Raw genomic sequence first — 16,480 nt, 5'->3', positions numbered from 1 at the left:
TGGATGGATGGATGGATGGATGAATGAATGAATGGGTGGGTGGGTGGATGGATGGATGGAGGGGTGGATGGATGGATGGGTGGGTTGGTGGATGGACGGATGGGTGGGTTGGTTGGTGGGTGGGTGGATGGATGGAGGGGTGGATGAATGGATGGATAGGTGGGTGGGTGGGTGGATGGATGGATGGATGAATGTCTTGGTAGTAGTGAATAAAAGCTGAGATACAGCCTTCTTGCTATAGTACATTAGTGTCTGAAAAAGGCCAGAGGAATTCCAACCATCCATCACCTTTCCACAAAAATGCTTCTGCTTACGTCACTAAGTCCAATCAAATAGTTTTACTGCTTTTCACCTGAACGTCTGAAAAGCTGCTCATTGGAAAAATTGAAAGGTACAACTCCACATTTTGGCTGGGCATTAGGAGTGTTTTTGATGGGAAAGGTGTTCAGGATGGAGGTCTTCTCTGTAGGACTGTAGTGTGCAGGACTGGGATTGGCTGCATCTCAGCCGAGGGGCTCAGGATCATGAACAACATCATCAGGAATGGGCAACTAGCTGGAAGTTAGACCTCATATAGATATTTTAGTTATTTAAAAGCTAGACTGTTTTTATATCATCGTCATCAAAAATGTACGCAAATATTTACCTAGTTAATACACATTATACCAGAATACATTATTTAAATCCTTGTATGAAATCCAAACCAGTAGTATTTGAGTAAATTGGTCACACGTATATCATCTAAACTGTACACCAGTATTACCAACACAGTCACGTCATGTTCTTCCCTGTGATCTGAAGCTGACTTTTGTTGGCATTGTGTTGTTCTACCACAGCGCTGCTGAAATCGATACAAAGTATGTAACGGGTCGTAGTTTAATTAATAGTAAAATGTCATCATTGGCAAATTGCTGTGGTAGCAGGGGAATAAAACACTCACAAAGCTTATAGGATAATACTCCACTGTGGGGTGGTGATCTGCATCACATCAGGCTGCATCACATCACACCACCCCACAGTTCATGAGTTTCCCTAAGCATCACTCCCTGTCGTGTTTTATTCCTGACTCGTCACTGCTAGTCCGGAAACAAACACAGACTTTATTCACTGTGTCTGAAGAATGTTGGAATCTTGCAAAATGCTATTAGGTTTCTAGAATAGATTAAATTATTTCACACATTTATGGACAGTATTCATCGTTTGTTTCTTTACATAATTAATTTAAGCTTATTAATTTGAATTATTTGCATAGATTTGATTTACATTCAGCTACTCGAATCATTTGGAGAATGTTTCGTTGCCTATTCCTGTGAGGCTTTTAGGGGCTGTAGCACTCAAACACTTGGGGCTTCGTGGTGACGAACTTCCTTTCCATCCCGACACTTTCTTTAGTCTTCTTTGGTTCAGACATCCATGACAATGTTTATGCTACTTTCAGGCACTGACAAAAGACGCAGGCACAAAGTTAACGGTAAATATTGTGCTTTTTTTTTCTTTTTTTCTTTTCTTTTCTTTATTTGTCTGAAGGCTTTGACAAGCTGTTATATCCTCTGATATAGAAATATCCTCCTCTGGATTGTATCCTGGTCTTCACAGCTATTCACATATAGGTCTAACCATTTAAACCAAGCCAAGCTCTGTCCCATTTGGTTGATCTTTTCACCATCGGCGGATCTCTTACCCTGTCTTCAACTCCCTGTGGAATATGTCGCCATGACATTAGCCTTTTTGTTATGGAAATGTCCATTGCTGTCATATACTTGCTGAATGGCCAAATTACGAATGTGTACAAGTGCCTACTCAGCGTGGCTCAAGGTCCCTTTCCAGAACCTTCACACTAACTGTCCCTCAGTGGTGGAATGAACTTCCAACCTCAATCCAGACCACAGAAACTTCAAAGAACAGCTAAAGACCCACCTCTTCCGTGAACACCTAACTAACCCCTAAAACGCCAACCCCACATTATCCTAAAAAAATAAATAAACAAACTACTCTGGCTCTTACACCTCTACTCTGCACACTTTGCTCCTCTAGAACTCAATTATAAATGTTATATGGTAGCACTACTATTGTTCTCCGCTTGATATATCACTTTGCTTGTATTCCCTCATTTGTAAGTCGCTTTGGATAAAAGCATCTGCTAAATGAATAAATGTAAATGAATGAACATACAGAGAAAAGAAGCGATTAAATGAACAGGGAAGTCAGAGGATTATCAGACATGTCCTTTACAGCTTTAAAAAAAAAACACAGGTCTTCACAAGTCCTGGGTGTTATTTTAGTGAATAATAAGAATAAAATGATTACAGAAAATACCTGTCAAAATAGGCTAAATGAAATGTGTGTGTGTGTAGAGGAACAGCTGTACCCTTGCTCAGTCGTTTAATTATCCAATCACCTAGTCTTGTGCCCTGCGATGTGTTAGTATCCTGTCCAAGGTGTCCCCTGCCTTCTACCCCGAGTTCCCTGGGATAGGTTCCAGGCCTCACCGTAACCCTGTGTAGGATAAGCGGTATGAAAAATGGATGGATGCATTGCAACGCTGCCACATGATTGGCTGATTGGATAAGTGCATGAATAAGCAGGGGTACAGGTGTTCCTATTAAATTGTCTGGTGAGCGTGTATTTATATAGGCTCATGTATATTACAGCCTCTCTCTGTGTAGGAGGGAATGATTCACCACACATGAGTCATGGATATTTCACTAGGAACGCGCGCACACACAGAGACAGAGCAGCAGCTGTGGCTTTTAGGAAGATAGTGCAGAATTGGCTTGTCGAGTCAGCTTAATATACAACGCTCATTTTCCGCTTCCATATATAGACACCGAGAGGAAAGTCTGCATCTCCTTTAAATCATAAGTGTTGAGTGTCACTTACCACGCCCAATACATGCTTAATACCCCTAACTAAACCCAAAACCATCCTTAGGTGCGTGTGGGTGTGTCCCAAAAGTGTGTAATATTTATTATTATTATTATTATTATTATTATTATTATTATTATTATTATTTGAATTCATTCTAATGGGTAATGTGAATGAAGTCTTTAACAGGAATTGAGAAGACATTTGAGAGAGTATACATGGATTTACTGCTAAAGCTGATGAATTTTTTCCGTTCACATTGTCTTTTTAGACAATGTGTAATCTCCAACAGCAGTCTGAACAGATCCTACTCTCTTCGATTACGGCTAAGCACTGAATCTTGATTGGTCGAATGTTAACGAACGTCCTCCAGCCTAAACGCTTTCTGTTTCTCCTCTCTCCCCTGACACCGTGGACAGGCCTTTAACTCCGAGACGGATAACTTCAAACTGACGTACGGCGGACACCAGTACCACGCGAGCTGCGCTAATTTCTGGATTAACTGTGTAGAACCTAAGCCTCCTGGCCTGATCCTCCCTGACCTGCTGTGATTTCTCTGCTGCTGCGGAACCACTGACCTGCTTTTGAACGTTTCCTTCTTCTTAATTTATTGTTCTTTTTTTTTTTTTTTTTTTCTTTTCCCCCTCTAGCTTTTGCTTCTTCAGCTTGGCCTGTTACGGTACTCAGTGTTTTGTGAATGTTTGCTGATGGATAATTTATTGACATGTATCTTTAACTTTTCTGTGTTTGTATTTTTGATTGTATATCCTCTTGAGGCGGGGGGCTGTCAGGCTTTTAACTACTGTATGGGACAGATAAAGAGAGCTGTGATTGTCAGATAAACAGAAGTGTAACATAATCTTTCGTTAATTGCAGAATGTGAAACAACCATGATTTACACTGTAGTATTTATTTAGGACACTTGTTCAATAGATCACGACTATATTAAAGAGTTATGTATAATTCAGACATCCTTTAGACATTTATATAGAAAGGTATTTTCCTCTTGCTCGTTCTCGTCAGGGCTGTGCTGTTGATCATGTTAATGGATGGAAATGGAGGGTGTGGGCTTGTCTGAGATGTAATTATATACTTTTTTTTTTGTGGATTTCATAAAACATCACAAGCAGACATGACCGTTAAACGAGGCCTTTTACGATGTTGAAATGTGACAGCATTTTGGATGTGTATTATGTTTTTTTTTTTTATCTTGAAGAATGATGAGATGATACTTCAAAATGGCTTGTTCTTTTCTTTACCGTAGACAAAAATTCAGCTTATTTACATCAAATACTTTGAGTGTTAATCCATGGCTGAAGACAGTGATGTCTCTTACAATGTCTATTAAAACGCTGTGTATGATTCCTACTACTGTTCCATGGTTATTTATTAGAATATCCTATCAGATGTTTTCCACTCCAACAACTCAAGACAATCGTGTGAAATAAAATGAGCTTTATAAAATAGTGAGGTTAAAATGGATCAAATGTAATTGGATGAAATAACAGCAAGAGTGCACCCAGTGGCAGATGTTTTCATTTTGGAGTGTACACGCACGTCTGCACGTTCCTTCCCCTCAGATAGTAATCACAGACAAGCAGTAGGTGTCCAGATGTTTGCTAATGACTTCATCGACCTGTTTTCAGTCCTGTTCTGCTTTGCGGAGTTGTAGTGATTATTTTACTTCTGCATGGGCGTAAGGATTTCGTAGATAGATAATGTTAATGATGCCATAAGTGAAGAGTATACCACAGCGCTGTTGAATTCTCAATTCTGATTGGTCAGAATGTTTGGTTTAGAATGTTCTATATTTCTGCATACACCTTAAAACAATAGACAAGATTTTCAAGAAGTCCTAAAAGTAGACAAAGAGGACAGAGTTAAACAAATGAGAGAAAAATATGCCAGTATTACTGGAATACTGGATTTGAAGGTGAAATAAGAGTCAGGTGTTTTCAATCTATTGAACCTTGCCAATCAGGTGTGAGTGAGTGAGTGCCCTGTTTTATTTAAAGAACAGGGATCTGTCAGAGTCTGATCTTCACAACACGTGTGTGGAAGTGTATCATGGTATGAACAAAGGAGATTTCTGAGGACCTCAAAAAAAAGAGTTGTTGATGCACATCAGGCTGGTGAAGGTTACAAAACCATCTCTAAAGAGTTTGGACTCCACCAATCCACAGTCAGACAGATTGTGTAAAAATCGAGGAAATTCAAGACCAGTGTTACCCTCCGCAGGAGTGGAGACCAAGAAAGATCACTCCAAGAGCAAGACATGTAATAGTCCACGAGGTCACAAAGGAACCCAGAGTAACTTCAAACAACTAAAGGCCTCTTACACATTGGCTAATGTTCATGAGTCTACCATCAGGAGAACACTGAACAATAATGGTGTGCATGGCAGAGTTGCAAGGAGAAAGCCACTGCTCTCCAAAAAGAACATTGCTGCTCTTCTGCAGTTTCTTAAAGATCATGTGGACCAGCCAGTAGACTATTGGAAAAATGTTTTGTTGATGGATGAGACAAAATCAGAATTTTTTGGTTTAAATGAGAAGGATTATATTTGGAGAAAGGAAAACACTGCATTCCGGCATAAGATCCTTCTCCCATCTGTGAAGCATGGTGGTGGTAGTATTGTGGTTTGGGTCTGTTTTACTGCATCTGGACCAGGACGACTCGCCATCATTGATGGAACAATGAATTCTGAATTATACCAGAGAATTATAAAGGAAAATATCAGGACATCTGTCCGTGAAGAGAAAGTGGGTCATGCACCAAGACCGTGACCCTAAACACACAAGTCGTTCTACCAAAGAATGTTTAAAGAAGAATAAAGTTAATGTTTTGGAATGGCCAAGTCAAAATCCTGACCTTAATCCAATAGAAATGTTGTGGAAGGACCTGAAGCAAGCAGTTCATGTGAGGAAACCCACCAACATCCCAGAGCTGAAGCTGTTCTGTACTGAGGAACGGGATTAAATTCCTCCAAGCCGATGTGCAGGACTGATCAACAGTTACCGGAACCGTTTAGTTACAGTTATTGCTGAATCTTGATCAATTTGATCTCACACTTGGAAGTAAATATTTAGGAATCAGCAGTATAAAATATAATTAGAATTGATAAGAACATGGAAATATCTTGGGAAACAATTCAAGAAATCATTATATAATAATGAATCAGTTTTTCTTGCGTGTTCTCGGGAACTGCTTCTGTAATTAGAACACTAGCACAAACACTCTGCAGGCTAAATGCAAGATAAAAGCAGATCCAGTTGTAAATTTGTGCAGTGCGCCAGAAGAAACCACATGTACAGATACAACACTTGACCTAACGTCTTCATCTGTCCATTAGAACAACCTGTTCACATATAACATAACAATATTAATTAAAAAAGAAAAACGTTACCAAAAACCAAGTGTTTGTTTCTTCTAACACTTTATTAATTTCAACATCATTATTCATCTTTTCAGCTTTTTATATTATTTCGTGACATACACCATGACTTATCTGACAAAATTACATGTAACGTTTTGAATACTTTCCCAGCTCATTTCTCCAGTCGTAATCATGTGAAATAGTGTGTAATAAGGAAATGATCATAAGGGGAAAAAACCCCAGTTAATTATTTGTAAACTAAGAATAAAACTGCAAAAGTATCAAAAGGATCTAATAATTTGTAGCTGAAAAAAAAAAGACTTTATTAATTGAATTAGAAAATATACCAAGACAACTACACTGCTCCCAAATGTCTTTTTTATGAATTATTTAAAATTAATAATAATTAAAATTATTATTATTAGTAGTATTTTTTTAGCAGCACCATAGTTCTGATTCCCAAAACTCTCTAATCCACGATGATGCTTATTTATTCCCTTTAAAATCATTTCATAAAGCAGATCGCTCTTTTAGTAGCTTCTCTTTTAGTGCGGTCTGTGATTTCTTTCGTTTGTTACAGTCATGAAAATCACAACCCACCATCAATCATCAAGCCACCCATCAAGTTGTTACATTTGGCTATTGAGTTCTTATAGTTATTTTAGACTGGTTTGACTTTTCACTTAAATGGGTTTAATCCAAACCTCAACAACGCAAAAACAAGTAGCCTATAAATAATGTTCACTTGGACCTTATGTGTTGGTGGAAAGTTCAGGAATAAAAAGTTCTATGGCTTTAATAAATAGCCAAAATGTTACTGTACACATTTAAATAATGAGTCTAATATTTTTATTAGTTAATTTATTCATTTAAATCTTTGAGAACCCCTGGTTTACTATTTTACCTAGTCTAACTTTTTGAGGCTTTTAGTTACTTTCAGTAACCAATCCTGTTCAAAAATATGCTCGAAAATGCTACCAGTAATCGAGAACAGATTGCTGCATCAGAAAAAAAAAAAAAGAAAATGCCAGAAGAACCGGCACGTCATCACACTATCGAGCAGATTAAGAAACCTGCATCACTTTCCTACAGTGCCCTAAAGGCTTTGATTCAGCCTCCCACTTCCAGTTCATCTTCCTAATCAGGAATAGCTCAGGGTCGGTCACTGCTGATGTCACCTGGAATCTCAACTCGGTCTGTCTTCCTCCCTCTCACCGCTGGAGAAAAACACATTGATATGCGTCTCAGTGTTCGACACTCAACATTGACATTTGTCTCAGTGTTTGGGAATCATCAACAGCATTTTGTGGCTGGATACAGGATGAGTCACCAATCACCAAAGTTCAATGATCAAATCTGCTCACCTTCCATTTTTTTTTTCCTGAAAAAGCCCCCACTGCTTTCTTTACATGCCCCAGTAAGGTGCCAGGTTCCTACGATCGCGCTCGTAAACATCGGGAATGACTCCGTACGGCGTCTGAACCATCTTCACTGAGGTCTTGCCAAAGAGTTTGCGCTCGTAGTCAATAAGCTGGCGCCAGAAGCCACCATTGGGCCGGATGACCGGCCGTCGGGCCTTTACCCAGGCGTGTGCCTCAGCTAACGACACACCATGATACTTCATGAGGTAGGCAAGGCAGAGCGAGGCAGAGCGGCTCACACCAGCGGCGCAGTGCACCAGCACAGCGCCGCGCTTCCGCCCCACGCTGTGGATCTTGTCTGCTACGCTGTCAAAGTACAGCGCTATAGGCGAGTGTGGTGCATCAGCCAGTGGAACCTTTACATACTCCACATGTGGCCAGTTGAAATTGGGCAGCTCGATGGTGGCATTCACTACACATGTGATTCCCTTGGACAGCAGCAGGCCACGATTGGATGCTACGGCACCACGACTGAGGAACAACGTGGGAGTGATTTGGGCAATGCCACCGAGCAGGCTGCCCGGTTCAGCCATCAGTCTGGGCACAGCCGGACTGGGCATCGTGGAGCTGCGGTGGTGGTGATGGTGGTGATGCTGGTTGTGGAAGAAACCTTGGCTGCGGGAGCCCATTGAGGAAGGGATAGAGAATATGCAATTCAAGTGTAACTAAAATTGTTCTTCAGAGATCCTCCATCATCCTGAGCAGTATTTCACCGTCGGGTGGATCTGAAACAAACCAAACAGGATGCAGTTTAATTTAGAAGTGAAAATAATCAAATGTCCACTTACAAGGACCTACTGACTCCTAAGGTCTCCAAAGGTATCTTGAGGATACATATTACAAGAAGTACTGATCGAAGTAAACAATCCCATTTTATTTTAATTTCCTTTAAAAGTGGAAATGAAAAATGGAAATAAACGTGGACTATTTGTCCACAGCATAATATCAAACAGAAACTGTTGACATGCTCTTTATGCTAGATGACGAAATGACTCAGCTTCTCTCCACAGGGCTGAGACAATATCATTAGCGCGCCTGGGTGCTGTTTACTCATGGACCAGGAGGAGGCTCGTTAACAAAAGATCTGGAAGTGATCATGAAATCAGATATCACAGACTAAAGAAAAAAGTGTTACACAGTGACCACAATACATAGAACAGCCGGAAAATGTTATTTTCACGACTTAACCAGGGCTTTTATGAATATTCCTTTGGTTTCAACTTCTGACTGTTTCAAAAGTTAAATAAATTTTGCAATCGGTTATGGATGAATAGGGGCATGGTGGCTTAGTGGTTAACACGTTTGCCTTGAACCTCCAGGACTGGGGATTTGAATCCTACCTCCGCCCTGTGTGGGTGCAGTTTGCATGTTCTCCCTGTGCTTAGGAGGTTTCCTCCGTGTACTCCGGTTTCCTCCCCCAGTCTAAAGACACGCATTGTACTGTAGGCTGATTGTCCGTAGTGTGTGAATGAGTGTGTGTGCGATTGCGCTCTGCGATGGGTTAGAACCCCGTCCAGGATGTCCCCTGGCTTTTGCCCAGAGTTCCCTGGGATAGGCTCCAGGCTCCCCTGTAACACTGTGTAGGATAAGCGGTACAGAAAATGTTAATTAATGTTAACAGAGCTTTGCTTTAGAATAATCTTAACTTTGGGTGCTTCTAACAGGCACTGATTCCCTCAGTCTAATATTTATCATTCCCTAGTATCCCACTGGGCAACCTGGGTATTCAATTCCTTGGATTTACCTGCACCTCTCACTGCTTTTACAGCACTTCTGTGTGTTTCTGCTTTGAGATCACTTTGAGATCTCAGATGATTTATTCTGTGCTTGAGCTGACTGACTTGGCCAAATGTATCCCAAACAATTTGCAAAATGCTGATACCACCATCTTTATGTTAGATAAAGATGTCCCTTAAGGCAGCTTAGCATCACGCGTTGCCCTGAGCTTGCTACGCCGACCTGTGCTTTCACCTGCTGCTTAGGGAGGATGGGGTGCTTGCAGCTGCATGTAGATCAACTGCCTTCTCTCTCTCTCTCTCTGTTTTGTTTTTTAATTAAACTCTCTCTGCAAATGTAATATATCACACCTCATCACTTCACCTGCAAGGTGTGCTGGACAGCATCCACTGCACTCTGATGAAGGCTTTCTAACCTTGATTATCAGGCAAGAAATATCAGAGCAGAAACATTAAATATGAATCAAATCTGATGGCTGTGCAGGCTGCACCTGAGCGCCTGCTGTCACCGTCATGCTCTCCACAGCGGTGTCAGGAGCAACATGTGGCTGTCTTAGCTGTCCTCTCTGCCACAACATCCTCCTCTAAATATGTTTAGTCACAGACAATCTGATGTATACGTACTTTAATAATCTCATCCCATCTGTTTTCTTGGGTGTGTTGGGAATCGTTGTGTCAGTCACAATCTGTGTGTTCAGTCGCTGTGAGAATCTTTGAACATTTTTGTTTTGTAAATCAGCCTATTACAAATTCTGCAAGGATTCTACTTGCAGTAATGCCTGTTTTTTTTTGAATGAGGGCAGACGATACATTAGTCACTGTCCTGCCAATCATTATTCGCCCCATACACTTGTGCTTGAAAGTTTGGGAACCCTTTAGAATTTTCTACATTTCTGCATAAACATGACCTAAAACAACATCAGATTTTCACACAAGTCCTAAAAGTAGACAAAGAGAACCCAAGTAAACAAATGAGACAGAAATATTATACTTGGTCACTTATATATTGAGGGAAATGATCCAATATTACATATCTGTGAGTGGCAAAAGTATGTGAACTTTTGCTTTCAGTATGTGGTGTGACCCCCTTGTGCAGCAATAACTGCAACTAAACATTTGCGGTAACTGTTGATCAGTCCTGCACATCGGCTTGGAGGAATTTTATCCCGTTCCTCAGTACAGAACAGCTTCAACTCTGGGATGTTGGTGTGTTTCCTCACATGAACTGCTTGCTTCAGGTCCTTCCACAACATTTCTATTGGATTAAGGTCAGGACTTTTACTTGGCCATTTCAAAACATTAACTTTAGTCTTCTTTAACTGTTCTTTGGAAGAACGACTTGTGTGTTTAGGCTCATTGTCTTGCTGCATGACCCACTTTCTCTTGAGTTTCAGTTCATGGACAGATGTCCTGACATTATCCTTTATAATTCTCTGGTATAATTCAGAATTCATTGTTCCATCAATGATGGCGAGTCGTCCTGGTCCAGATGCAGCAAAACAGACCCAAACCATGATACTACCACCACCATGCTTCACAGATGGGATACAGTTCTTATGCTGGAATGCAGTGTTTTCCTTTCTCCAAATATAATCCTTCTCATTTAAACCAAAACGTTCTATTTTGGTCTCATCCATCAACAAAACATTTTTCCATTAGCCTTCTGGCTGGTCCACATGAACTATGAAATGCAGACAGGCAGCAATGTTCTTTTTGGAGATCAGTGGTTTTCTCTGTGAGGGAAATGATTAATTTCTTACTTTGTAATAGCTCTGTTCAAGTTCATCAATGAATAATGCCGCTTGTGGTTATATCATGGAGATTAGTACAGAACATTCTTTCCTCTTACATTGACACAAACATGTTATTGAGTTCAGGAATGTCTGCACATCTGCTAAGTCCTTGAAACCACCAAACTGGCTCAAACCTCCTAGAACTCCCTTTTCGAGACTCGCAGATGTCCAGCTCTCCTTATCTTAAACTTATATAGGGCATGTGAGAGACAAGTGCTACAGACTGCTCTCATCTTCTATCCTGCTTTCTTCTATCCTGCATTCTTCTATCCTGCATTCTTCTATCCTGTATTCTTCTATCTTGTATTCATCCTTCTGTAATAAACCTTTTTCACCTGAGAGGACGAGTCTACTGGCGTTTGTCTAAATTTCCACCACATCTCCTTGCAATCCTGCCATGCACACCAGTGTTGTTCAGTGTTCTCCTGATGGTGGACTCATGAACATTAACATTAGCCAATGTGTAAGAGGCCTTTAGTTGGTTAGAAGTTACCCTGGGGTCCTTTTTGTCACCTCTCGGACTATTACACGTCTTGCTCTTGGAGTGATCTTTGTTGGTCTCCACTCCTGGGGAGGGTAACACTGGTCTTGAATTTCCTCCATTTGTACACAATCTGTCTGACTGTGGATTGTTGGAGTCTAAACTCTTTAGAGATGGTTTTGTAACCTTCTCCAGCCTGATGAGCATCATCAACTATTTTTCTAAGGTCCTCAGAAATCTCCTTTGTTCATACCATGATACACTTCCACACACGTGTTGAAAAGATCAGACTCTGATAGATCCCTGTTCTTTAAATATAACAGGGTGCTCCCTCACTCACACCTGATTGTCATCCCATTGATTGAAAACACCTGACTCTAATTTCACCTTCAAATTAACTGTTAATCCTAGAGATTCACACACTCTTGCCACTCATAGATATGTAATATTGGATCATTTTCCTCAATAAATAAATGACCAAGTATAATATTTTTGTTTCATTTGTTTAATTGGTTTCTCTTTATCTATTTATAGGACTTGTGTGAAAATCTGATGATGTTTTAGGTCATATTTATGCTGATATACAGAAAATTCTAAAGGGTTCACAAACACCACTGTATGTTATGGAAGTGTTGCTATGGCGCCTGTGTGTAGAGTTGAAAGCCGAGGTAGGCATGGGAACCTTGAGAGAAACATAATACTGACTCTATCTAAGTGACAAACAAATTTTAGTGTTGTTTGTACTGCTGTGACCCAGTGGCCAGGCAGATCCGTGCATGTCAGCTTGAAACCACAGTGAAACTGGGTCAAAAGCATGAACAAAACAACCTTTCCCAGATCTAGCTCTAGCAGAAGAGAGCACATCAGCCACTTTTGTTTTTTTCTTAACAATGTTGGGTGGTGATGAACCTTTGGCTTATTGACAATACAATACAGAATCAATATACAATGAAATTATCCGAATGATTCGTTTTCTCTCTAAATGTTCACAATAAAGTAAAAGCGTTTTAAATGGCTTACTTGGCTCTATTTTACTACTTGACTGAATGTTTAATTAAAGTGCATCTCCTAATCCATCAGCTATGAGCAGTGTTTTCACAAAAAACAGCAAGTTTCAGCATGTTTCAGGAGAGAGATCAAGAGGGACACTTTTTTTTTTGGTTTAATATCATCAGTGCAGCAGAAGTTCACGCTGGAGGGGGATCTGATTTAATACCTAGTTTATTTTTAATTCCCATTTTAGTTGTTTTAAGTTGTCTAACCACCCACACATGTGATCTCTACAATCACATCACTATCCGTAACACTGGATTTTCTTTAGCAGCGTATACACCAAACCACAATAAACCTCATTCAGGTTTCCCTCATATTATATATAATCCATCCATTTTCTGTACTGCTTATCCTACACAGGGTCGCAGGGAACCTGGAGCCTATCCCAGTGAACTCGGGGCACAAGACGGGGAACATCCTGGATGGGGTGCAATCGCACACACATTCACACACTACGGACAATTTAGAAACGCCAATCAGCCTATAGCGCATGTCTTTGCACTGGGGAAGGAAACCAGAGTACCCGGAGGAATCCCCCGAAGCACGGGGAGAACACGCCAACTCTGTGCACGCACGGCGAAGGCGGGATTCACGCCCCTAACCCCGGAGGTGCAAACACGCTAACCACTAAGCCACCGTGCCCACTATATTTTCTGTAAAAGTCCTTAAAATCAACAGCTATCCATGTAAGGTCATATCCATAAAACTGATTGATTTCTATATATCTGTAATATCTAAATGACTTCTTTTAACCTTGGTCTACATGAATGGCCACATGGCAAGACACATGAAGCTTGTGCAGAAAATGAGACACTTTACAAGTTAAAGCGAGTTCAAAGGCGTTGTTTCCATAATACTGGAATTGCCCATAGGCCAAAGAAACAAGGACTATGAGAGATTTTTTTTTGTACTTTGGTTTCAACATTTATGAAAATACACTATGAAAGTTTTACATGATCATAAATCGAACAGATCAACCTGCAACCAGAAATGTAAAGATTTGGATCGTGAACTTGGAATATGGTATTTATGCACACAGTGCACTGAGCCCTAATTTCAACCTCCGTCTTCTAACAATTCAAAATATATTCATGTATCCCAGTATGCATGTTGGGAGCTGCAATGTAATTAGTGAAGCTCACAGTGAACAAACCCACTACCCACTAAGGTTACCTCAGGTCTGCTGGATGAGAATGCCGAGTATGTGAGTATATGAGTATGAGTGCGTCATGACGCCCAGCTATGAACACACACACACACACACACACACACACACACACACACACACAAGCACATCACTCAGGTTATACTCCTTAAGCTGTCAATGTTATCATTCAATCAGAGACCCAAGCATACACTGGCTATGTGTGTGTGTGTTTGTATGTTCTTGGGGAGTCCAATTCCCTCTGTGCAGGCACGAATGGCAACAAGAGAGGCCTGTGGAGGAACCTGAGCTTGTGGCAAAATGGCAGCCTTTCTTCCACACCAAACATGGAAAACAGGCTATACACAGTCCAGTCCATTCTTTCTTCCACAAGTGGTTCTCCTTGTACCTGTTCCACATGCCTTACTATTAATCCCCATCTTGTTCTCATCAGTCTAATATGAGACATGAAGTGTCCACTGGAATCTGAGTCTTACAATAGACCGGTTATTGCAATATGGTGAACTAGAAGAAAGTGAATGGATGTGGTGATGATCTGGTTTGCTCGAGGCAGTCTCACGTGTCAGGAATGAATGTGTGTTATATGTATGTAACCGATTATAAATGCCCGCAGCCAGATTATAACTTAGGTATCATAGTGTGTGTGTGAACCCATGACTGAAACATCCATCCATTTTCCGTACTGCTTATCCTACACAGGGTCACTTGGAGCCTGGAGCCTATCCCAGGGGACTCGGGGCACAAGGTGGGGGACTCCCTGGACGAGGTGCCAACACATCGCAGGGCACAATCGCACACACACTACGGATAATTCGGAAATGCCAATCGGCCTATAACGCAGTCTTTGGACTGGGGAGGAAACCAGAGTACCTGGAGGAAACCTCCGAAGCACGGGGAGAACACGCAACCTCCACGCACACAGGAGAGAGACGGGAATCAGTCCTCCAACCACGGAGGTGCGAGGCAAACGGGCCAACCACCGTGTTAAGCCACCGTGACCTCATGACTGAAACATTTATAATAATAATAATAATAATAATAATAATAATAAAACACATTCCAAAGTCAATTGAATATTCATATTCAAAAGTCACTGGTTATGAGTCACAACCGCATAGCTACACTACCACACACACTACCACAGGCTACTAACCAGAATGTAAGTACAACACCAGTGGTTACCATAGTTACCACACCAGCGGTATGCGGTGCTGCACGTAGCCACGACCTACTACAAACTAAGCGCTGTTTAAATACTAGCGTGAGCAAGAAACTTATAAAAGCTGAACAAATGGAATTGTTATGGAATTATGGAAACAGACAGGCATCAGGGTTAGAGTTAAAGCAGTATTCGGTGTGAAACGGGTTCACATTTGGCACCGAATTAAACACCGTGATGTGCTGTCTATTCTCGAGGGGAATATATATATATATATATATATATATATATATATATATATATATATATTCCACTTGTTTGCGACAGAAAGGTTGAATATTTCACATAATTCGCGCGACAAAACAAAGAAATACGACTTGTTACGTGCTACTCAGCTTGATTCCAGATCTTTCTGTCAGCGCGCGCAACTTACCTGAATCAGTTTAAAGCGCTGAGGTAAAAGGACGAGATTCCGCGTGAAGCCTGAAAACACCGCGCGAGACGTGAGCGTGTATGAGCCTCAGGTTACTCTCTTCAGGACTGATCACTGTGACCAACTCCATCCGGAGAGGAGGCGCTGCCTGCTGAGGAGACGAGGTGTAGTGTGACAACAAGAAATGTCCGATTCTGCAAACAGAGCCAACGCTTCAGCAACCAGAACGGGGCGCCCTCCCCTCCACATGATAATGCGCGCTCTCTCTCTCTCTCTCTCTCTCTCTCTCTCTCTCACACACACACACACACACAGAAGAAAACACTTCAGTGATTCTGTAAAAGTGAGACAATCTCGGTTTTTAGTCCGCCATTAGCCTACTTGTTGCGTCAGTGGGGCAAACAGACGGTGTAGTGTAGACCACACACACACACACACACACATATAGGTATTATATCCCATCTCTTTCCATATACAGTCAGCTTCACTTCAACTGAAGACTCCCAGTGAGCCGTGAATCATTCTCAGCACAGCACTAACACTGACATGGAAGTGCGTGTTGCATATGTATGAGTGTATGGCACTGCTGGGTTCAGAACAGTCCACCAACCAAAAATATCCAGGTGACAGTGATGCCCTGGTCAGAAACTGATACTATCAAAACAAATTGTGAATGGAAAAGCTATGACAAACATGTCAGCATGTCTGATTAAGAGACCAGGGCCAAGTGAGTGTACACCGATCAGTCCTAACCTGTCAACGGGTGGGGTATATTTATTAGGCAGCAAGTGAACAGTCAGTTCTCAAAGTTGATGTGTTGGAAGCAGGAAAATTGGGCAAGAGCCAAGGGCCAAATTGTGATGGCTAAACGACTGGGTCAGAGCATCTCCAAAACGGCAGGTCTTGTGGGGTGTATGCAGTGGTTAGTACCTGCCAAAAGTGGTCCAAGGAAAGACAACCCGTGACCTGGAGACAGGGTCAGTAGCACCCAAGGCTTA

The 16,480-nt window shown here is 41.3% G+C and overlaps 2 protein-coding genes across 8 annotated transcripts in view; one reads left to right on the top strand and one right to left on the bottom strand.

Moving 5' to 3' along the window:
- Window positions 1–4,764, top strand: part of synrg (synergin, gamma) — a 43,825-nt gene extending 39,061 nt beyond the window's left edge. For 4 of the 7 annotated variants that reach the window (XM_053646454.1, XM_053646452.1, XM_053646453.1 and 1 more), the window contains exons 23-24: window positions 1,439–1,471; window positions 3,285–4,764. In XM_053646454.1, coding sequence (XP_053502429.1) covers window positions 1,439–1,471; window positions 3,285–3,416 — 165 coding nt within the window. In that variant the 3' untranslated portion in view covers window positions 3,417–4,764. The remainder of the gene's footprint in view (window positions 1–1,438; window positions 1,472–3,284) is intronic. The other 3 variants (XM_053646455.1, XM_053646456.1, XM_053646458.1) reach the window with 3 other exon arrangements.
- A 1,428-nt stretch (window positions 4,765–6,192) lies between these two features.
- On the bottom strand, window positions 6,193–15,732 carry dusp14 (dual specificity phosphatase 14). Its single transcript, XM_053646459.1, has 2 exons — window positions 15,483–15,732; window positions 6,193–8,387 (listed from the first exon to the last, which is right to left on the bottom strand). The coding sequence occupies exon 2, from the start codon at window positions 8,289–8,291 to the stop codon at window positions 7,647–7,649; it is 645 nt and encodes a 214-aa protein (XP_053502434.1). The 5' UTR covers window positions 8,292–8,387; window positions 15,483–15,732; the 3' UTR covers window positions 6,193–7,646.
- Between the last annotated feature and the right edge of the window lie 748 nt (window positions 15,733–16,480).

Source organism: Ictalurus furcatus, chromosome 17 (assembly GCF_023375685.1).
Source record: "Ictalurus furcatus strain D&B chromosome 17, Billie_1.0, whole genome shotgun sequence".
Lineage (NCBI taxonomy): Eukaryota > Metazoa > Chordata > Actinopteri > Siluriformes > Ictaluridae > Ictalurus > Ictalurus furcatus.
The sequence above is the reverse complement of the archived record's forward strand: the minus strand, read 5'-3'. Positions and strand labels throughout refer to the sequence as shown.